At 46.3% G+C, this 19738-nt stretch overlaps 1 protein-coding gene and 1 long non-coding RNA gene across 19 annotated transcripts in view; one reads left to right on the forward strand and one right to left on the reverse strand.

Moving 5' to 3' along the window:
* The window catches only part of MACF1 (microtubule actin crosslinking factor 1), a 181855-nt gene that overhangs the window by 73609 nt on the left and 88508 nt on the right, over window positions 1-19738 (forward strand). For all 18 annotated transcript variants that reach the window (XM_033157576.1, XM_033157583.1, XM_033157580.1 and 15 more), the window contains 2 exons: window positions 294-789; window positions 1434-2905. In XM_033157576.1, coding sequence (XP_033013467.1) covers window positions 294-789; window positions 1434-2905 — 1968 coding nt within the window. The remainder of the gene's footprint in view (window positions 1-293; window positions 790-1433; window positions 2906-19738) is intronic.
* Window positions 16605-18267, reverse strand: LOC117051324. The gene is made up of 2 exons (XR_004427175.1): window positions 18231-18267; window positions 16605-16778 (listed from the first exon to the last, which is right to left on the reverse strand). It is a non-coding gene; the product is annotated as an uncharacterized LOC117051324 (long non-coding RNA).

Genomic DNA, 19738 nt, shown 5'->3' on the forward strand with positions numbered 1-19738 from the left:
GAGTGGGCACATATAGGGTGAACCTATAAGTAAACTGGCCCCAGGCTGTTAACACCTGTATATAATAGTAACACATTGAAATTGGCTCAGTAGTAACACCAAGTCATTATTTTCATCAGGTTTAAGAAGACAGCCATTCCCTTGGTCCTTTTAAAAAAGTGTTTTATTATGCAACCAAGACTGACAGTGCTATGGTTGCATTCTCCTTGGATTCTTTAATCTTTTTTTTAACCATCTTGGTGTCTCATTTAAAAAACATACGCACTGTTTCTCTACCCACTCCCCCATTTTAGTTCATGCTGAAGGAGTTTGAGTCCCGCAAGCCCCAGTATGATCAGCTGAATGAGGCTGCCCAAGGGATACTTACCAGCCCCAGTGAAGGGTCTCCATCCATCAGCAACATGCAGGAGGAGCTCCAGGCTGTCAACCAGAAGTGGACTGAACTCACAGAGAGGCTCAACTCACGCTCCAGCCACATCGACCAGGCCGTTGTCAAGAGCACCCAGTACCAAGAGCTGCTCCAGGGGCTGTCTGAGAAGGTGAAGGCTGCTGGGCAGTGCCTGAGCACCCAGTCCACCATCAGCACCCAGCCGGAGGCTGTGAAGCAGCAGCTGGAAGAAACGAGTGAAATCCGGTCCAACCTGGCACAGCTGGAAGAGGAGATCACAGAGGCTCAGGCCCTATGTGATGAGCTCTCAGTCCTCATTGGGGAGCAGTACCTGAAGGATGAGCTGAAGAAGCGCTTGGAGACGGTGGCCCTCCCTCTCAAAGGGCTGGAGGATTTGGCAGGTAATGGAAATGAATCATTTGAAAACATGGGGTCATCAGGTGCTATATACCACCATTTGCAGAATTTAGAAACACAGACAGCATTTAGTTGAGAAGGAGGACTCCCAATAGCCAGGAAAGTTGTGTGGGCAATAAGGACCCAATAGATCCTTGGCTCACCAGATGTGGTGAAAGGCTTAACCTCAGGGCCACTCCACACATTATGAAGCAAACTCAGTGTGTCACCAACGCAGGCCCAATAGGAAGCCCCAGCCAATGCCATCACCCAGGTGTATTTTTCTCTAATGCATGTGTAGAAGTAGTGGGATGGTTAGCTGGGCTCCATTTTGTCTGTCTGAAAAGAATTGGAATGCCACCCCATCCCATTTTTACCACTGCCTCTATGTAAATGTAAGGTCTAGAAACCGTTTTTTAAGGAAACAGATGTTCTGGGGATCCTACAGAATCAATTAAATTCCGCTGAATAGACCGTATGTTCTGTGATTTGTGGCTTCCTAGGTTTATAAGATTGCCTTACCTTTAATGGTATACCAATTTGCTTTTTGACTGAAACGTAGATTTGTGCATGAGGCACATTAGGAGAGGTTCCTAATTTTATGAAATGCATGTCTTAACAATGTATTCATGCCTCCTGCAATTTTCAGGTGACCGGATGAATCGATTGCAGACAGTGCTTGCCAGCTCCCAGCAATTTCAACAGATGTTTGATGAGCTCCACACTTGGCTGGATGACAAGCTGAGGCAGCAGGCACAGAGCGGGCCCATCTCAGCTAAGCTGGAGAGGCTGCAGTCTCAGATCCAGGAGCAGGAAGAATTCCAAAAGAGCCTCAACCAGCACAGGGGCTCCTATGAAATGATTGTGGTAGAGGGCGAGTCTTTGCTTCACTCCATTCATCCCGGCGAGGAGAGAGCCAGTTTGCAAAGCCAGCTGGTCAACCTGAAAGCAAACTGGGAGGAGCTTAGCAAACAGATCACAGACCGACATGCTAAGCTCAAGGACTGCTTACAGAAGGCTCAGAAATACCAGCGTCATGTGGAAGACCTCTTCCCGTGGGTGGAGGACTGCAGGTCAAATATGCTAGAGCTGGAAGTCACTCTGGATCCAGTGCAACTGGAAGCCACGCTCCTGAGGTCAAAGGCTATGCTGAGCGACGTGGAGAAGCGCCGCTCCCTTCTAGAGATGCTGAACAGTGCCGCTGATATCCTCATCAATGCATCGGAAATGGATGAGGATGATGTTAGGGATGAGAAAGCTGGGATCAACCAGAAGATGGACGCTATTACAGAGGAACTCCAAGCAAAGACCGGTTCCCTGGAAGAAATGTCGCAAAGGCTGAAGGAGTTCCAAGAAAGCTTTAGGAACATTGAGAAGAAACTAGATGGGACGAAGCATCAGCTGGAAATCTATGAGGCTCTTGGCCCACAGGCCTGCAGCACTAAGAACTTGGAGAAGCTGAGAGCCCAACAGGAGGTTATCCAGGCATTGGGACCCCAGGTGGATTACCTGAGGAATTTCACTCGGGGCCTGGTGGAAGATGCTCCAGATGGGTCCGACTCTTCCCATCTCTTAAGTCAAGCTGAGGTCGCCCAGCAAGACTTCAAAGCAGTCAAGCAAAAAGTTAACGAATGTTGTCAACTTATGGAGAGCAAGCTTGAAGGGATTGGCCAGTTTAATAATCATGTTCGGGAGATGTTCTCTCAGCTGGCTGACCTAGATGATGAGTTTGACAGCATGGGCTCTGTTGGGAGAGACATGGACAGCCTGCAGTCTCAAGCAGAGGATGTCCATGAATTCCTGGGCAAACTTCAGAGGCTGAGGCTGGATATCCAAGCTTCTGAAGAGAAATGCAGGCAGATGTTGGATGATGAAGGAAGCCCCGACCTCATAGGGCTGAAACGTGAGCTGGAGACTTTAAATAAGCAATGTGGCAAACTGAACGAAAGAGGCAAAAGTCGCCTGGAGCAGGTGGACACAACGCTGGCTCGCGTCAAGGACTTCTATGACAAACTAAAAGAGCTGAACTACATGACAGCCACAGCAGAAGAGAGCGAAGCTTTGCAGTGGGTCGTTGGGACAGAAGTGGAGGTCATCAGCCAGCAGCTGGCAGATTTCAAGGTAAGGACCTGGCTATGCTGCAAGTGGCTTCTGGCTAATGCTGAATCTACTGATGAGTTGTTTTTAATGCTGTAACCCACCCTGGGACCTCAGAATGAAGGGCCTGCACTGCTCCATGGGTGAAAATTCACTCTGTGCTCATTCTTTTTTCCTCTTTTTTTTCTTTTTTTGCCACATATGATCTTTCAGCTTACCTTAACAGTTTTTATACAAACGAGGGAGATAAGAGTTCTATAAATAATATAATCTTATTTTTAAAAGACCTTTATCACTTGTTTGTATAAACACTGCCAGGTTTGGCAGAAAACAAAGAGCACAGGGTCAATTTCCATCCGTGTCATTCTCCCTGGGTGACTCTTTCATCCACGTGAGCAACTTGTGTGGTCCTATTTAGGAGGCTCTTCATTCATTACATCTTAGTGTGTACATGTATTGCAACACACTAAAAACTTAATATGTTGTGCTTAAAAAACATCTGTCCCTCACAACCCACAGTGGTCAATGACCCTCCACTTATTTGGATTACTTATTCTAAATAGTTAACTTGAATTTGGTTTGAATATTTTAACAGCTCTCAGCTTCCACAGGTATTTTGTGAAAAGGCTCTTTATATTTAGAAGCATGTAAGACATAATGAACTGCACCTTTATTACTTTGGTAGTAGTAACTCCTACACTGCAGAATGAGAAGTGAATCAGTTAAACCATCAGATAATTCTGTATTCTTCTCCCCACTCCATGGGGAGGTTGCCTGAGGCTTCCTTGTATGACTTGGTGCTCTGACCTTACCTTCTTCATCCAGTGGGGGCAGGAGTTTCTGCCACATCCCAGCACTGGACGCACTTCAAATTGTTGAACCATTCTCAATGCAGAGATGCCACAGTTTCCTCTGAGGAAACAGACTGGCTGTTGTCCCACTTCAGAGCCTGGGCCCAGATCAATGAATCACAAATCATGGAGGAACATCCTCTGAGGGTGTGTCTTTTCTACTTTAAACAAATGTCTTCCTGGCTGCAAAAGTGAAGTGTGCTTCAGAAGTCTGAGAAACGCTACTCTTGAGGATGTATTGTTGTGCCAATAACTGAGCCAATTGCCTTGTTGGGCTTGCTGTTTGTGGCAACTGACTTGAACACACAACTTTTCCACTTGCCAGGAAAGACAGGGGACATTTTAACAATCTCAGTGAATCACACCGTGAATTGATCTCAGTTGGGCATCTGGTGCTGACTCAGTTAAGCATAAGGCTCTGGTCTCCTCCTAGCCTGAGTGGCTTTGATTGGAAACTGAGATTGAGCAAACTTTACATTGAGAAGGAGCTGTCCTCTAGCTGTCCTGGCTGATATGGAAAAGTCGGGAAGGGGCAAGTACTGTGACTCGGGTTTTCTGTGTGGAGAGTAGAAGGCTTTGAGGACCCTCTGTAATTTCACCCTTGATATGTTTATTTATTTAATAATTTCTGCCCAGCCGTGATGCATAAATCAGGCAGGGTGCATTATAAGAAGTAAAATTGCAATTGCAGGGAGAGACAATTAAAATAACTATTTATTATACTGGTTAATATTTAGAATTTCTAAGTGATGTACATAAAATGATTTTTTTTAGCCATACAAAGAACAAGAACAATTATAATTCATCCTAGATTGCCTATCTTAAAATGTTTACTGAAACGGGAAAGTGTTTGTCAATCACCTCAAGTTGGGGGGGGGGGCTTGTCTAATCTCAGTCAGGAGCAAGTTTGACAGGGTTGGTGTCCACAATACTGAACTGCATGGCTGTATCTGATGGCAAGCAGAGCCTGGGGAGTGGACTCCCCAATTTTTCCAGTTCTAGTAACTGGTAATGTTTATTGTCTGCACCAAGGAAATCCTAACCCTTCAATCAGAATAAATTATTATTACGGTATTTATTAAACTTATTTATTTATTTATTTGTTTGTTTGTTTGTTTGTTTGTTTATTTATTTAACAAAAGCAGCTCACAATAAACACCTACATTAGAACTGGCATGAAACAAAATGAAGAAAAATCTAAAAAGTGATCATATTTTTAAAAGACAGAATTAAAACATTATGTGTATGCATCATTTGAACATTATGTGAAATTTGTTGTGCTTCCAAGACTTCAAGTTTTCAAAGGATAGAGAGGAGAGAGATTATGTTGACTAACTATGGGTAGCCTGTCTGGTTCTGGGACTGATGGGAGCTGTAGGATGAAGACTATATATACTATTGAGAACAGTGCAGGTCACCTAAGGCTCCCCTGCCCTGCCACATCACACTCCTACCTGATCTCTGGAAGTCCTTATTAGGTTTCACCAGGCCACTTCACAAAAGAGTCTCTGAAATCATAAGGTCTATCTAGAAAGTGCCTGAAATTCTGTTCAGCACTAGCAGCATGGTGTTTGGTGCTGGTACTTGCCGGTACTCACCATGAAATTGTTAAAATAAGTGTCACACTTTTTAACCAAAGAAGAAGAAGAAGTGCCGGTAATTAACAGGAATACAGAAGGACTGTGTAACTTGCTCGTTCCTGATGATGTTGGTGGTGGTCTCTTGCGTTTCCATGCGCTCTGGTTTCCGTCACAGTGTTCCGTTGCTCCAGAAGCGGCTTAGTGACGCTGGCCACATGACCCGGAAAGCTGTCTGTGGACAAACGCCGGCTCCCTCAGCCTGAAAGTGAGATGAGTGCTGCACCCCAATAGTCGCCTTTGACTGGACTTAACCGTCCAGGGGTCGTTTACCTTTTACCTTTATACAATAAAAAGTTTCACATTGATTTGACAAAATAACAGCACATAAAACAATTTAACGCATAAAACAATTCACTCAGAATTGGTGATATGAGGGCAGGGTCACTATGATATTTGTCCTTCCTAACAAAAAAGGCAAGTTCAGGTGCCTCCTGAACTTGCTGCAGGGGAAGGAACTTTGAATAGTTTCCTTCATCAGCATGAAATCACACCCTGGGCTTGTAAGTGTTTTCCTTTGGGACAGAGACTGGAGAGGCGCCAACTCAGAAGCTTCTCTTCCCAGAGCTTGCAGCAATTCTGTGACTTTCTTCTGCTGTTCTCATGCTGCAGAAACCAGGATTGGCAGCCGGCTGGCTGATAGGGGGGATCTGTGTTGTGCTGAGCTCACAGGAAGTTAGAACAAAGGGAGGAAAGGATTTGTCTCTGTCGGCTATATTTACACCCCCAAGAGGGTCTGTGACTGGGCAGAGCTTTCTCCTGAGGATCATTTCCATAGCTTGGAGAGCAGAGTATCCCCCTTCTCAAACATCCTATGAGTGCAAAATTGGTTTACCCTCACCACCCTTAAATAAAAACCCCAAGCTTGCTTTTTACCTTGAGTTCCCTACTGCAGCATTTGCAGACCTGGTGCCCTCCAGATGTTTGGTGCTGCAACTCCCATCAGAATCAGCCTGTGTAAGACAAGAGAGCCCTCACAATCTTGATTTTTCTTCCTGTTGCTTTTTTTCCCCCCCTCTGGTCTGTTGCCCCCGCTGCTGTTGTCGAGGCTGCAAAAGAGAGGCTGCAGATTGGCAGAGGGAAGTGTTAAGGAGGGAAGGAAGAGGCGATCCTTGACACAAATTGCAGTCCCACCCCCCAAACTATCAAAATAGCCGTTCATTTCTTAGTGTTTAGATATGAGGCAGGTGCTTAGTGGGTGGTGTGAGCAACGTGCAGCCTTCCAAGTGCTGTTCCCAGTCACTGAGCGCTCTGTTATTCCTGTCCTGGAGAGAATTCTTTATATCCTTTGAAGGCTGGCCCCAGGAACGGCCCAATACATTTTGGCACCTGAGGTGAACCACAAAATGGCACCCACCACCATCACCAGGGAAGAAAGGGTGAGTGAACAAGAGTAGAAGAGACCAGCAGCAGCACCCATTCATCAAGAGGATGCTATAGAGGCAGCCCAGGGGGAGGGGCAGATTTTGTCTCTAAGGTGTACACTTCAGCTGTTGATGCTACCATGACAGCAGCTGCAGGGATGCATTCCTTGGAGGCTGGGTTTGCTGCCCTGTGAATCCTACCACCTGAGGCGGTTGCCTCATCGTGCCTCATGGGTGAGCCGGCCCCTCCTTATTTTATCCTCCAAACTGCTTCTGTGAGGTAGGCCAGGCTGAGAGCTGGTCACTTGCTCAAGGTCACCCTGTGAGCTTTATGATGTAGCGGGGATTTGAACTCTAGTCTCCAGCACTCTGACCAGTACACTGTGCTGATCCTCTCAATTGCTCATTGACCTCTCCTATCCCCAGCTGTTAGCACTTGACTGTGGGCATCTGAGCATCTGTTGTGCCTATTGCAAGTCCTCATAGGTCTGGGGCCAGTTAGTCCAAAGGGGGGGTAAGGACTGGAATGTGTGTGCAGGCAGAAGGACAGCAGTGGGGGATGGCTGGGAGACAAACCCAGAAGTTCAGAGCCTGGTTCTTGCTCAGGTGCAATAGGTCAGGTCTCGCCTGGAAGTATTTACAGCCCGAACCAATATACTTGATCAGGGCCCTGATCAAGGACACCTGTCCTTTCTACACTTGTCCTTTCTACACTTGTCCTTTCTACATGGCCTGCATCCCTGGGCGACTCACTCACCACAAGGACAGCCAAGACACAGAGCAAAAAGGCTGCTGCTGGTACAGCCTTTCGTATGCTTTCATGTTTGTGATGCCTCAGGTGAAGTGATGGCATGGAGGATGGGGATCTTTGTTAGGAGAAAGAGTCATGAATGTCCCTGGGACTCACCAAATCTGGAGAGCATCAAATTCAATTTTGTTTTTGTTTGGCAGCTTAGACAAGTCACATCTGCTGCAAAGACTTGCAGCCAATAACTCCAGAGTAAAATTGCTTCTCAATTGAAAACTGCTAATACTGAATTAGTAATAGCCTTTATACAACACTTTTTGTATTTTCAAAGCACATTATCTCTGTAATCTTTACACCAGTCCAGTGGTATAATTAGTGCTAGTATATTAGTATTATCCGCCCTTCACCAACAATTGCAACAATTTGGAATTCAGTATTAAAAGCAATAAGGAAAAAATTATGTCACAGGAATATATGCCTCTGTTACTGCCCCCATGTTGCAGATGTGGAGCAGAGAGGAAGGGGAGAATTATGCCTTGCTTAATGCCAGCTAATGAGATAGGGGCAGAGGTGCGTTGCTGCTGGCTTAATCTCAGCCCACCAAATCTACCCCAGGCCAAATGGTGTTGATATGATTCATGGAAAGTGCTCAGGCTTGGACTCTTGGTGAGTTTTGTGAGGGAGGGACAGCTACTGAGGATGTCCCTGGTGAATGCTTCTGCTCAGTGTTTGAAACTCCCATTGTTCTAGGCGCATTTTGTCACAGGGAATTTCATTAGTGCGAGCAGTTTCTGAGCTCTGGGCGTAGTACTGCACCTAAAATTTCAGATTAAAACTGCAGAGTGGAAGGAAAGGAGGACCTTTTTCTGCCTCCACACTTCCAGCTACTCTCTGAAGATTGGAAAAGAGACCCTCTTAAGAATATTTAGGGGGGTGGGCAGGGGAAGGACTAAACCATGTGAAAAATGAACATAATATTTTAGCTGCAGTTCATTTATTTTCAGCTTTGTGTTCTTGTTATAAAAAAGCTCACCTAGGCATTCCGTTGTTGTGCCCATAACCTAGGTTTAAGGTGCCATTTAGCTCCTAGCTTTCATATTTCAGTTTCTAACGGTGCTTCTGCTGTCTGAACTTGGTGCATGGTTGGTGCGGTCAAAAAGGTGTGCTTGGTCTGTGGTGAAGGTCACAGTCGGTGGGATGCTATGGAGGAGATAGGGCTTGTGGCTTGTGCAGGCTTTAAAAACTGAACCCTATAGGTAGAAAGTTATAGAGGAGGATAGGTTAACACTGGGATGGGCGCCTGCAAGCAGAGCTGCCTTGGTGTTTCCCAGCAGAAGCTTCTGAAGAGTCATTGAGAGGTAGCAAAGAGACACACAGAGAGACCAGATGGCAGGTTCCAGTCTATTGGAGCTCTGTTTTTAATCTGCAGTCAAACCATCCATTGCCTAATCACTCCAATTATTTGATTAAGAGTGCAAATTACCATGCGCAGCGTAGGGGGATGGGACTATGACTGGTTACCAGGAAATACATTAAAGTATCCAGCCAGACCAAGAAAGGACTTCATCCAAGGCTGATGTTCATCTTCAGTTGCCCCCCTCTGCACTTACACTTATGCCAATGTAATTCCATGCTTGCTGCTACAAACCCAGAAATATGATTGTCTGGTGCTTAATAAGCCTCAGGAATGTGCCAGGCACCTTACAGGATGCCAAAGAGACTCCAGTCGTTACTAAGAGAGAGACTTGCTTGTTTGCTAAAAGCAGCTTTCACCCACCTGGTGCCCTCCAGATGTTTTGGATTATAGTTCCTATCAGAATTCCCTATGCTGGCTGGCACTGATAGGAATTGTAGTCCCAAACATCTGGAAAGCACCAGGGTGGGGAAGGCTGATTTAAAATATATATTTTTTAATCCCAGCCTTTACTTATGTATATTTGCCAGGGTGGCATGAGTGGGATCACGAGAACAATAAGAACCAGCAAAACATTTCAGAAAAGTTCCAAGATGATGAAATGTTCAAACTATAGCAAAAACAAGCCCACACCTTCACTTTTCACCTTCAGATTCATCTCTCTTGCTCCATCTAACAAGGCCTGTTAATCAGCCTGCTTCATAGCCCAAAAAATAAATATATATGACTGGAAGAAACTCTGCAGATGCTCAGAGGCACTCTCCCCCTCCCCAGCCTGTTTGCCAGCCAACATCCATTTCAATGGATGAATATCTCACCCTTGTATGTTGCAGAGTCTTGGCACTGAAACTGAGCCCTGCACTTGTCCCTTATCCTCCTCCCCCCTCAGCATCACCTGCTTTGTGCAGATTGTAACCCCACCGGAAAGGGCCTAAGCTGCCCCTGTGGTCTGGCTAGTGGCGGGATTCAAGAAATGTATTAGTGGCAATGATGACAATACATTCATGGGTTTCCTGTTCATGAGCTCCTTTCCCCTACAATAGCCTTTTTTGTTTTGGGGGAGAAAAGAAGCCAGTGCCCTGTTGGAAATGGGATTTTGCATATTGGCAACCCTAAAAGAACCATAGCCTCCTCCTCCTTCTCCTCCTCCTCCTCTCCCCAAGTCCTCCTCTCTCCTTTTTGCTGTCTGTCTGGCTGCCATCCTTTGCCAGCTTTGTATAATAACTGCAGGAACAAAGGCGCTGTGGCCAGAAGGGGGATGAAATTGAATGCAGATTTTCCAGGTGGTTTCATCCACCCCAAAGCTGAAAAGCACCTGCGTGCTCTTGGCAGAACGGGAGTTCGGCTAACAATAGAGCCGTTTTGTGGGGGCGGCCATGAGGGAGAAAGAAGAAAGGCTAGGATCCATCACACACACAAACATCATCACCTTTGCAGGCTGAGTGGTTGTTGTTTTATTCTGAATGGTTCGTGCTTTTCAGTTTTTATGCAAAAGAGGCAGATAGGGGCTCCTGTGTGTTAAGAAACAAAAAGGCACAAATGGTGATGTAGGACAGAGTAGCCCATCATTCCAGCCTGAAACGGACCATGAGTGAGGCTAGTAGTCTAGTCTGCACACAAAGCCTTCCTTTGCTTCTGTGATCAAATGTGCAAACCCTGATGGGAGGTGAGGCTTTCCTGTGCTTTAAGATGCCCACTAGTTCACCAGTCATTACCCCTGACTTCCTTGTCCACAAAGCTAGGAGTGGTGATCCTTTTCCCTCTTGTAAATTATCTTTACCTTTCATATAGGATTTAGTTACACTTGAATGAAAGGGATTTTACTGCTGAATTAACACTTGCGAACCTATCATCTCCCCACCTTTCTGACACCTTGCAACTTTGCTGTGTCCTGGAGAATAATTATTTTGCAGTTTTCTCCATCTCTTCCTCCCTCTCCCCTGCCCCCTAAATCTAAAGGTTGATCTGTGCTGATGTTTTAGGGAAATTATCTACATCCTGCACCCAAAACCAGTGCCTTTCCAGTGTTGAAGAGGATGTTGGGATGAACCTTCCAAAATGCTTTGGATGGTTGCTTCTGTGGTTGGGTTAGCCCTGGGTGCTGCCCTGCACAATTCCCAGGGCTTTTTTTAAAAAAAGGGGGGGGTTCATAAAAGTTGACATTCTTTGGATGCCAATTTTGGCCATAGAGAGCCAAGGCTGACTTTGTCAGGGCAATTGTGCAGAATGCAGCAGGCTCGGTTACCTTCATTTCAGTTAACATGAAGTAGTCCTTTAAAGTAGCCCTCTCCACCTGGTGCCCTCCAGCACAGCTGTAGTCCAAAGTGGCTGAAGTTGGGAAAGGATGCTTGAGGATGTGTGAAGCACTGCACATACCTAAACCTTATGACAGCCTTGCAAGACACTTTGAAATAGGTTAGGCAGTGAGTTTCATGGCATAGTAGAGATCTGAACCAGGCCAGCACCCATGGTTGACATTTTTATGCCTGTAACTTGAAATCCTAGTTTCTCTGTGTGGCTGCATTGGCCCTGCTGGGTAGCAAGAGGAGGAATTGTCTCCTCTGTAATCCTGGTGTCTTTATGGATGCTGGGATGCTGATAAATCCACCCTTGCTCATTCCTCTGCCTTGCCAGATCAGATGGCCCAGCTGGCAATATTTTTAACCCTTCTCTGATGTGCATTGGCTCCTTCCAGTCCAGCTCTGAACAGCTGGGGGTGGGGAAGGGGTGGGAGGGAGGTGAACAGGGTAGCTATTTTGTTTTGCTTGTTGGATGCTTTCCAGGCCCACTTAAATTGTTGCTGTTGCTGCCACTGCCTTGCTGTTTTGAGGGCCAGCATCATCACCCAGCAGAATGATTCCTCTTCCTCAGCTGCCTAACCTTATTTAAATCATGGCACCAGCACCTCCAGGGGGCAGCGTTAGAACTGGGGCTGTGGGCAATTCTATCCAGTGGTTAGAGAGCAGCAGCACCTGGGCCAGAGAGACACCCATTTGGCTGGGTGGCCTTGGACCAACATCTACTGCTCAGCCCATAGGGTGTTTTTCTTTCCTCCAGGTGCTTTGCATCATTGGTTCCTACCTGTGCCTCCCATTCATGACTTTCCAACTAAGTGCCTCATTAAGCAGGCACTAACCTCTGCACCTTTGTTCTTGGTTGGATGGACATCCTGTACTGCCCCTCACCCAAAATACCCCACTGTTGCTGCTCTTTTCTTATCAAAGCCTTTTCTTTCTTATAAAATAGCATAGAATATACACATTTCTACCTATTCATCCATCCTAACAATAGATGCCAGGCTTTTCCAGGGGTGGCAAGGTGGTGATGGTATATTTCTTCTAACAGTGGAAATGCTGCCACGATTAAGGTTTGTATGCTAGATGCTACCCACCCACCTTGCTTCTATGGGCGGTGCCTGTGGATGTGTATATAAGGGTGAACAAATGATCTGTTGTTGTTTTCCAGTTACCTGACCCAGTGAGCTCAAGAAAAGGAAGGCTATGTGTGTGTGGCGGGGGGATTCCATGCAGAAAAAAGGGCCCCTGGTCTTCTCCATCTGCAAAATGGAAGTGAGAGGACAAACAAGATGTGCCTTGCATGTTAATAGTGCTTTATAACAGAAGACTGAAATGAATTAGGCATTAATCAATGTAATTGACTGCAGAGTTAAAACTGTGGTTGAGTTGGGGCTCTCCCATGTGAAATTGTTGCTCTTCTTAGAAGCCAGTTGAATTGGGGGGGCAAGGGAAGGGCTCTGAGGCCCCGGTCCCCCTGAAGTTTTTTTTTTGGGGGGGGGGGTGCCTCAGGCATCTCCCATTAATGTTCTCATGGGGAAAAAAGAGAGGAGGCAAAAGGGTTTGGTGTGCCTTCTTCTGAAAGGGAGGTGCATAATGTAACCCATCTGTGTTCTTCTCTGGTTGTTCAGGAAGAAGTTAGCTTGCTCTCAAATCCTTTCCAATGCCTTGGCCAATGAATGCAGAGGCCCTGGCATTATCAGCAAGGTTTAATTATTTTAGCTTAAACTTTAATCAAACCAGACTGAATTAATTAAGTCACTTTATATTTAGACACCTTGTATTTAAATGTTTGCTTATGGTTCCTCCCCCTTCTTGCCAGCATACGCCTAGGCACAGAGCACATAAGTAACAAGGGGATGGCGCTGAGGGTGGCAGGCCCCTTCCTAATGTGTGAATGTGCAGGTGCTGCAAATAGATCTGTATGCAAGCAGAGATGTTCTCCAGCTCCAGTAAGAAGTCTTAATGTGTCAGGCAACACCCTTCTTACTCAAGGAATAAAAGTGCTTTGGAAGAGAAGCCAGCAGGAACCCAGACAGCCTCCATTTGCCAAAAGCAGCATCAGCCAAAGAATCTTGCCATTGTTTGTTCTGTGGAAGACAGGAAAAAAACCTGATTAACCATGACCTTGGCCTTTTGGTGGGAGGTCGGTCTTGCAGTTTGTGCTCTCTCTCTCTCTCTCTCTCTCTCTCTCTCTCTCTCTCTCTCTCAGGATGAGGTGCAATCTGGCTCCCTTGGGAGTTGATGCTGAACTCAGTTTCTCTCCTGTTAGTTAGCTTGCTTATTTGTTAATTAATTTTCTGCCCAACCCTTGCTCTGAAAGGAGCACAGGGCAGTAAGCAACAAGGTAGTAAAACAATGCAATTACAATAAGATAAAAACCTCTTTATAAACATTAAGGCCACCTTTAAAACATTTTAAAACAGCTGCATATCCTCACAGCAAATAATTACAAAGTTGCTGGGAAGAGCATCTTTTCAGTCAGCAAATGCCCCCTGAATGTAAATTGCCCCCATGAATGTAAATTGGACACACCATACTAGGGAGAGCATTCCAAAAATAGGGATCCACCACCAAGGAGGCCTTGTTACAGAGAAACATGAACTGGGCAGCACCGCAATCAACAAGGTTTCCCCTTCTGATCAAACTTGTGCTAATACGTTTTCCAGGCCCAGAATGTCCTATTTGGGGGAAGGGCTGTTGTGAAAGGGATGCTGTGCAGTTTTGCCACGGATTCTTCTTCTGGCTGCATCAGTATAGGAAGCTAGTAGTTCCTCATCAATGTTCCCTTGCCAGTGCAAGGAAGCAAATAATTATCAGTGATGGAAAGACAGGCCTATCCCCATGGCAGAGCAGTCTAACCAGTCCAGACCACTAGTGCCCCACAAAGAGGGAGCAGGTACCTGGGCTGGAGTCTTCTCCCAGGACTTGTTTGCAGTGCAAAGTTCAGCCCTGCAACATGCAAAGTAGCAATAAGCAAGAATGCTTCTGCTTATGTGCTGAGTGTTTCTCCAATGGCTAACCACAGTTAGCACTCATGCACAGCTGGGAAGAGTGAAAAGGAGGAGTGGGAATCCTGGAAGGACCACCTGATCATATAACAGGGCCATTCCCCATAGAGTTCAGAGCACAGAATGCCCCAAGCTGAGAGAAGGCAGATGCAGATTCAGTAACTGGAGGATGTGAGCCAAGCACCTGTCCACTGATTAATGATTGCTAGCATTTCAGCACTTTAGAGCAGCCTTTGTGGTAGCTGAGGCTGATGGGAGTTGTAGTCTGACCAGGTTGGCAAAGGCTGCTTTAGATGGGTGGGCATTCGTGTTTGCCTTCTTAACAGCTCTCAAGCTGCCCTGCCTGCTGGAAGGCAAGTTTGCCTTGTGTTTGGGGAAGTGTGTGCGTATCTGATTTGACCCTTTGGTAAACAACGTAAAAGGATGCTTCATCAGCTCCCATTGCTTGCCACAACCTTCCTGTTGTGGAAATCAATCAGCAGCTGAGTTTGCCATGCAGAGTAGGGAGGGAGAGTTGTGTTTCCTGCAGGGTGCGTCCCAGAATGGGCAGCAGCTGTGAGCACTGTAGTGTTTGGCATGGCAAGCCAAGAGGCTGTTTACTTAGCAGCTCTGCAAAGTACCCGCTTTATCTGAGGTTGGCATCACCAGGGCGCTTTCGGTTCCCGACAACAAACTAGTCATTTATGTCCACTTACATACTTTCCCAAAATTTGAGGCGACACAGTTTCAGAGACTAAGAATGAGCAGGTGACTCATGAGCTGGAGGCTGGCAACAGAGGTTATTTTCCTTAAGAAAAGGAAAAGGAGATAGAAGAGTGTATGTTGTATGTACAATTGGGTGCCCAGGGCTCAAATTTGACATCTATCGCCTGGAAGCTCTGTTCCAAAATCACCAGTCTGTTAAAGCAAGCTACTTAGTGGCAAGTGGAATGCACTTGGTACATGTTTAAAATAAAATTAACCTTAAGGAAACAAGCCCAGGGTTTAGCTCAGCTGAATGCCAACCCAGATGAAGCATCAGAGAGGGCTCTTAATCAGGTGGGAGACCCAGGAGGGGCCTGAAGAACAGAATGCCCAAGGACTGGATGAGCTGCAAAGGTGGGAAGCTTACATAGGGGTCTCCCAGCCAATCAAAAGGCCAGGCAGGGTTTCAGTTTAAGGAATAGATGAAGGCATGGCAGTGGGAAGGGTCCACCACTCCCTGGGATAGCTGAAGTGAGGGCCACTCTTCAGTGTAGCATCTAGTGCTGGAGAATGAGCAATTTTAGGTACAAATTCTTCAAAAAAAGTAAATGTTGGGCAACCAGGAGGAATGGCCACTGAGAGGGTGAGTTCTTCGCAAGTGGGAAGCCCAACTGTGGCAGTTCACAGCTGAGCTGATGGAGTGGCCCTAATCGTGTCACTTGAAGTGGCCTTTTCTGGTGCCAAATGTCACACCTGAGGACACTGAAATGTATTGTATTGTAATGTATTGTGATGACACTGAATGGTATTGTAACCAGGATTGCAAGGCATGGGTTGCTGTAATATATAGACCACTACTTCCCAAAGGAGCTAGAGCAAGGGCTTGCCACCACCAATGTGAGATGATATTCCTTCCAATGGCAGAAAGAGAAGCTTGTATTGGAGCTGCAACTTTCTTTCATTGGTGTTGTGCTTCCTTATTTTCTGTGGATGAAATATGCTCCTTAAATGGACCATGCCAGACTGTAGGGCTCCAGAAACTTCCTGGTTTTGTTGCCTGGTGGTTGCTTAGCATCTGGCAAGGCTTGATCTGTGCCTGGTGGGCTTCAGTCAATTTGGTGAGCAGGTTTAATCCAAGCACTTGGCCAGGCATGGCCTGGTTGGGCTGCTGCGGGGAGTAACTTTCTGCAGTGCATCCTAGGAAATTCTGTTGCATCGCTTGCAGAAATGCTAACTCTGGCTGTTGGGACAAGGCCACCTTCCTTTAACCACAATCTGCAAGAAGAGAAGAGGCTTTTCTTCTTAGGAAAGCAGGATTGTAAGGTGCCTGAGACCTGACATGAAATCAGTTTGAAGTCTGTCATGAGCAAAGCAGATAAAAGGAATTGCCCAGTGCAGTGCAGTTGGGTGGGATTAGCCTGGCAGCTTTTGTCTGGAGCACGTTTGGAGCTGAGGGTTTAGCCTTGTGTCACAGCTACTCCCTATGTCCACAGAAATGTAATTTCCTCCCCTGAAAGATTGGTGCAGGCAGAACTGCTGGATCTAGGCTAGAAGCCGTTGAATGGAGGAGGAAAGATAAAGTAAATCCCTTGTGTTTCGTAAGTACTAGCCAAGCGTGAGTGAAGGAGGGGCTTTAAAATAAATTATACAAATCCCGCTTCTTTCGTAGGAGGGTGTGTGCTTGTGTTAAGTTCTGAATTAGCATAATCACAGAGAGCTGAGCACTGGGATAACTTTAATGCTCCTGGCTGTGGTTGCGGAGGAGCACCTCCCTGTGAAAAACTTTGTGCCTGTGAATCAGCCATGCCTTGCTCGGGTTGACGGGAGTTGTAGTCTTAAGACATGTAGTGGGTACCAGTTTGAGGGAGATTGCTGCAAAATCTCCATAACTATCCTTAAAAAGAAGAAGCGGATAAGATTGTAAGGTCACTGGACTCTCTGACAAAAAAGCAAAAAAAAAGGTGCAGTACATTTATGAACTTCCAAGAACCATAATGGCTAACTAGAACTTCCAAGTGCAGAGGCAGCCTACCAGTAATACCAGAAGCCTGGGACAAACTGTGAGGATCAGCCTATTTCCCTCCTGACCTGCTTGTGGCCTTCAAAGATGCCTCTGGTTGCTCATTGTTGGAAACAGGATGCTGGGCTGAGATGGACCTTTGGCCTGAGTCAGCAGGTGTCTCCTTACATCATAGCCAAAACTGTCCCCCATCTTTCTGCTATAACCCCATCATAGTCCAGTCAAAGATCGCTGAATGAGCCTAGGAAATCGGGGGGGGGGGGTGTTTGAATCGGAGTCTGCTTCCACTGCCATGGGCTTAGCCTTGGAGTGTGTGAATTAATGCTGGAAGATTCAGGGTAGATCAAAGAAAGTACTTCATGCAGCATAGGCCTATAGTCAAATTATGGAACTCCCCCCCCCCCCCGGGAGGCAGTGATGGCTACCAACGTGGATGACTTTGAAAGAAGATTAGTCTAAATCCACGGAGGGGAGGGCTATCAGTGGCTACTAGCCATGATTCCTATGCTCTACCTCCACAGTTGGAAGCAGCAATGCTTCCATTGTGCATGAGCTGTGCTTGAGGGTTTCTCACAGGAATCTGGTTGGCCACTATGAGAAAAGGATGTCCACCTACGCTGGACTAGGTGAGCCTGATCCAGCAGGCTGTTCTTATGTTCATTCATTCTAAAGAAGTGAACATGTTACTGGGCACGTGCTGAGTGAATTCTCACCACTGAGCAGCCTCAGGCCCCCTCACACACCAAGGTGGAATAGTGAAGAATGCCTTCTAGGCCAATATTGAGTCTGGGCCCCTCACATTTTAGAAATTAAGTCTTGAGGAAAGTGCTTTGCTTTGCTGCTTACTTCCAGCTGCTAAGTTGCATTAAGAGGGACCTAAAAATACACATCCAAATAGCCTCCTGATGTGGCTTGCCCGTGCAAGCAGTTTGTGTTGTTGCCTGGAGGAGCTGTTGTGCAGTTGTTTAGCAGATAGGGGTAAGGAGGGTGCTGAAGTCTGCAAATGGGCAGTGTGGAGGGAGGTTGCACGAGGCAAGGCCCATAAGCAAAATACAGGCTGTGTTGTATACTTTTGCATGCCCAGCAAGCCCCATATATGGAGGTGCTCTGCCTTCTGAAGGAAAAATAGGGAGTTTTGCTCTAATCCTTGGTGCTGTGTAACCATCAACAGTCTTCTTATGCCTTGTTTGCGAAACACAACCCACAGTTTAAGACTTGAGCTTCAAGCTTTAATTGATTTAATCAGTAGATCAATCAACTAAATCTTTTGCTGATGAATCCATGGGAACAGATTTTAATTAGCAGAGTTAAAAAAAAACCACTTACCTATTTTCTGAGGCTATTTTGAGTACAGTGTGCCACTGTCATAAAAAATGAGAAAAAGAAAACATTGAAGGTAGTCGTTTCCTGTTAATAGTGTGCTTTAAAATGCTGCTGTCTCAGTACAGTACAAATATTTTAGACTTTGGGATCTCCTGACTGAAACCCTGGAGAGTCCCTGCCAGTCAGTGTAAACAGTACTGTGCTAGATGGGCCCAAGGGTCTGAGTCAGGAACATAGGAAGCAGCCTCATACCACCTGCCTTGTGAGTTATCAACTGTCATTCATTAATTGCCCGACAGCCATACCTAAGATCAGTTTGTAGGATTAATTTGCTCAGTGGCTCACCAGAGCACAGTCCTGGAATCTGCCACATGCTCCAAACATGTGGATTAACACTGTGCTTCTGAGCATGTAGACTGCTTTCCATCCATGGCTGAGCTACTGCAGCAAACCCTGCAATCCATTTAACAATGCAGGGACCCAGGTGCAACAGTGGGCAAAGTCCCAGCTCCTCCTTTTAAAGAAATGCTTTGTGAAAAGCTGCTGGCTACAGAAGGAAACCATCCTAGCCAAGTTATTGTCCTCCAGGCATTTTGGACTACCACTTCCAGCAGCCCCAGCATCCCATGGCCATGCTGGTGGGAGTTGTAGTCCAAAACATCTGGAAGGTGCCAGGTTGGGGCTGCTCGAAAGGATGAGCCTCTTGAGCTAACAAACCTTTGCTGTGCACGTGGACTTGGGAGTTTGCTGGAATTTGCCTAGGGATTCTTTGCTCACCAGGCACACTGTAGTCCCACAAATAAACTGAAATTAGCAGACGTGCCTTTGGCTTGTTCTCCCTCTCTCTCACGCCCTTCCTTTTCAATTGTCGCTAGGGGATACAGAGTCTGGAAGTTCCATCATCAGGTAAATATAATTCTGTGCCACAGCTAGCTGCTTAGCTGGTCTTTCTACACCACACTGCAAGAAATGCAAAAGGAACCATGGTGCCCATGGATCCCTCAGAAATCCTGTACTCTGGCCAGGTCTCCTACACCTGGGCCAATCTTCTGGGTGCTCAGAGCATTTTATTGGAAGGACCCCAGAACACTCAAAGTGCTGAAGATGGTCATAAGGAAGTAGCCATTATTCATTTAAAGGAGTGTCCTCTTGTTACGAACCCAAAAAGGATTTCCCACCACCAGGTAAAATGTCCCTCCAGGTTTTTGAAAAACAGATATAGGAGAAGGGAGGCATTAGTTCCTACACACGCCCCTCCCTGTTCTCTCTCCAGGCAAGGAAGAGGCATTATCCAAGTTCAAGGACACATTTCAGCCAGGCAAAACTGCTCTAGGATAGTGGCTTTAGGCAGGGCCAGTGAAAGGTGTGGCCTGTGGAGACTCCCTAGGACCAGAAAGTGAGGTCTGCAGTATTTAGACTCCAGGTTCCCTACCTCTATCTTAAAGAATCAGTTGGGGCGGGGGAAGGGATATTTCAGATTCTTAGTTGCCAGAGCTGAAATTTTAGAGACC

Source organism: Lacerta agilis, chromosome 8, assembly GCF_009819535.1.
Source record: "Lacerta agilis isolate rLacAgi1 chromosome 8, rLacAgi1.pri, whole genome shotgun sequence".
Classification (NCBI taxonomy): Eukaryota; Metazoa; Chordata; class Lepidosauria; order Squamata; family Lacertidae; genus Lacerta; species Lacerta agilis.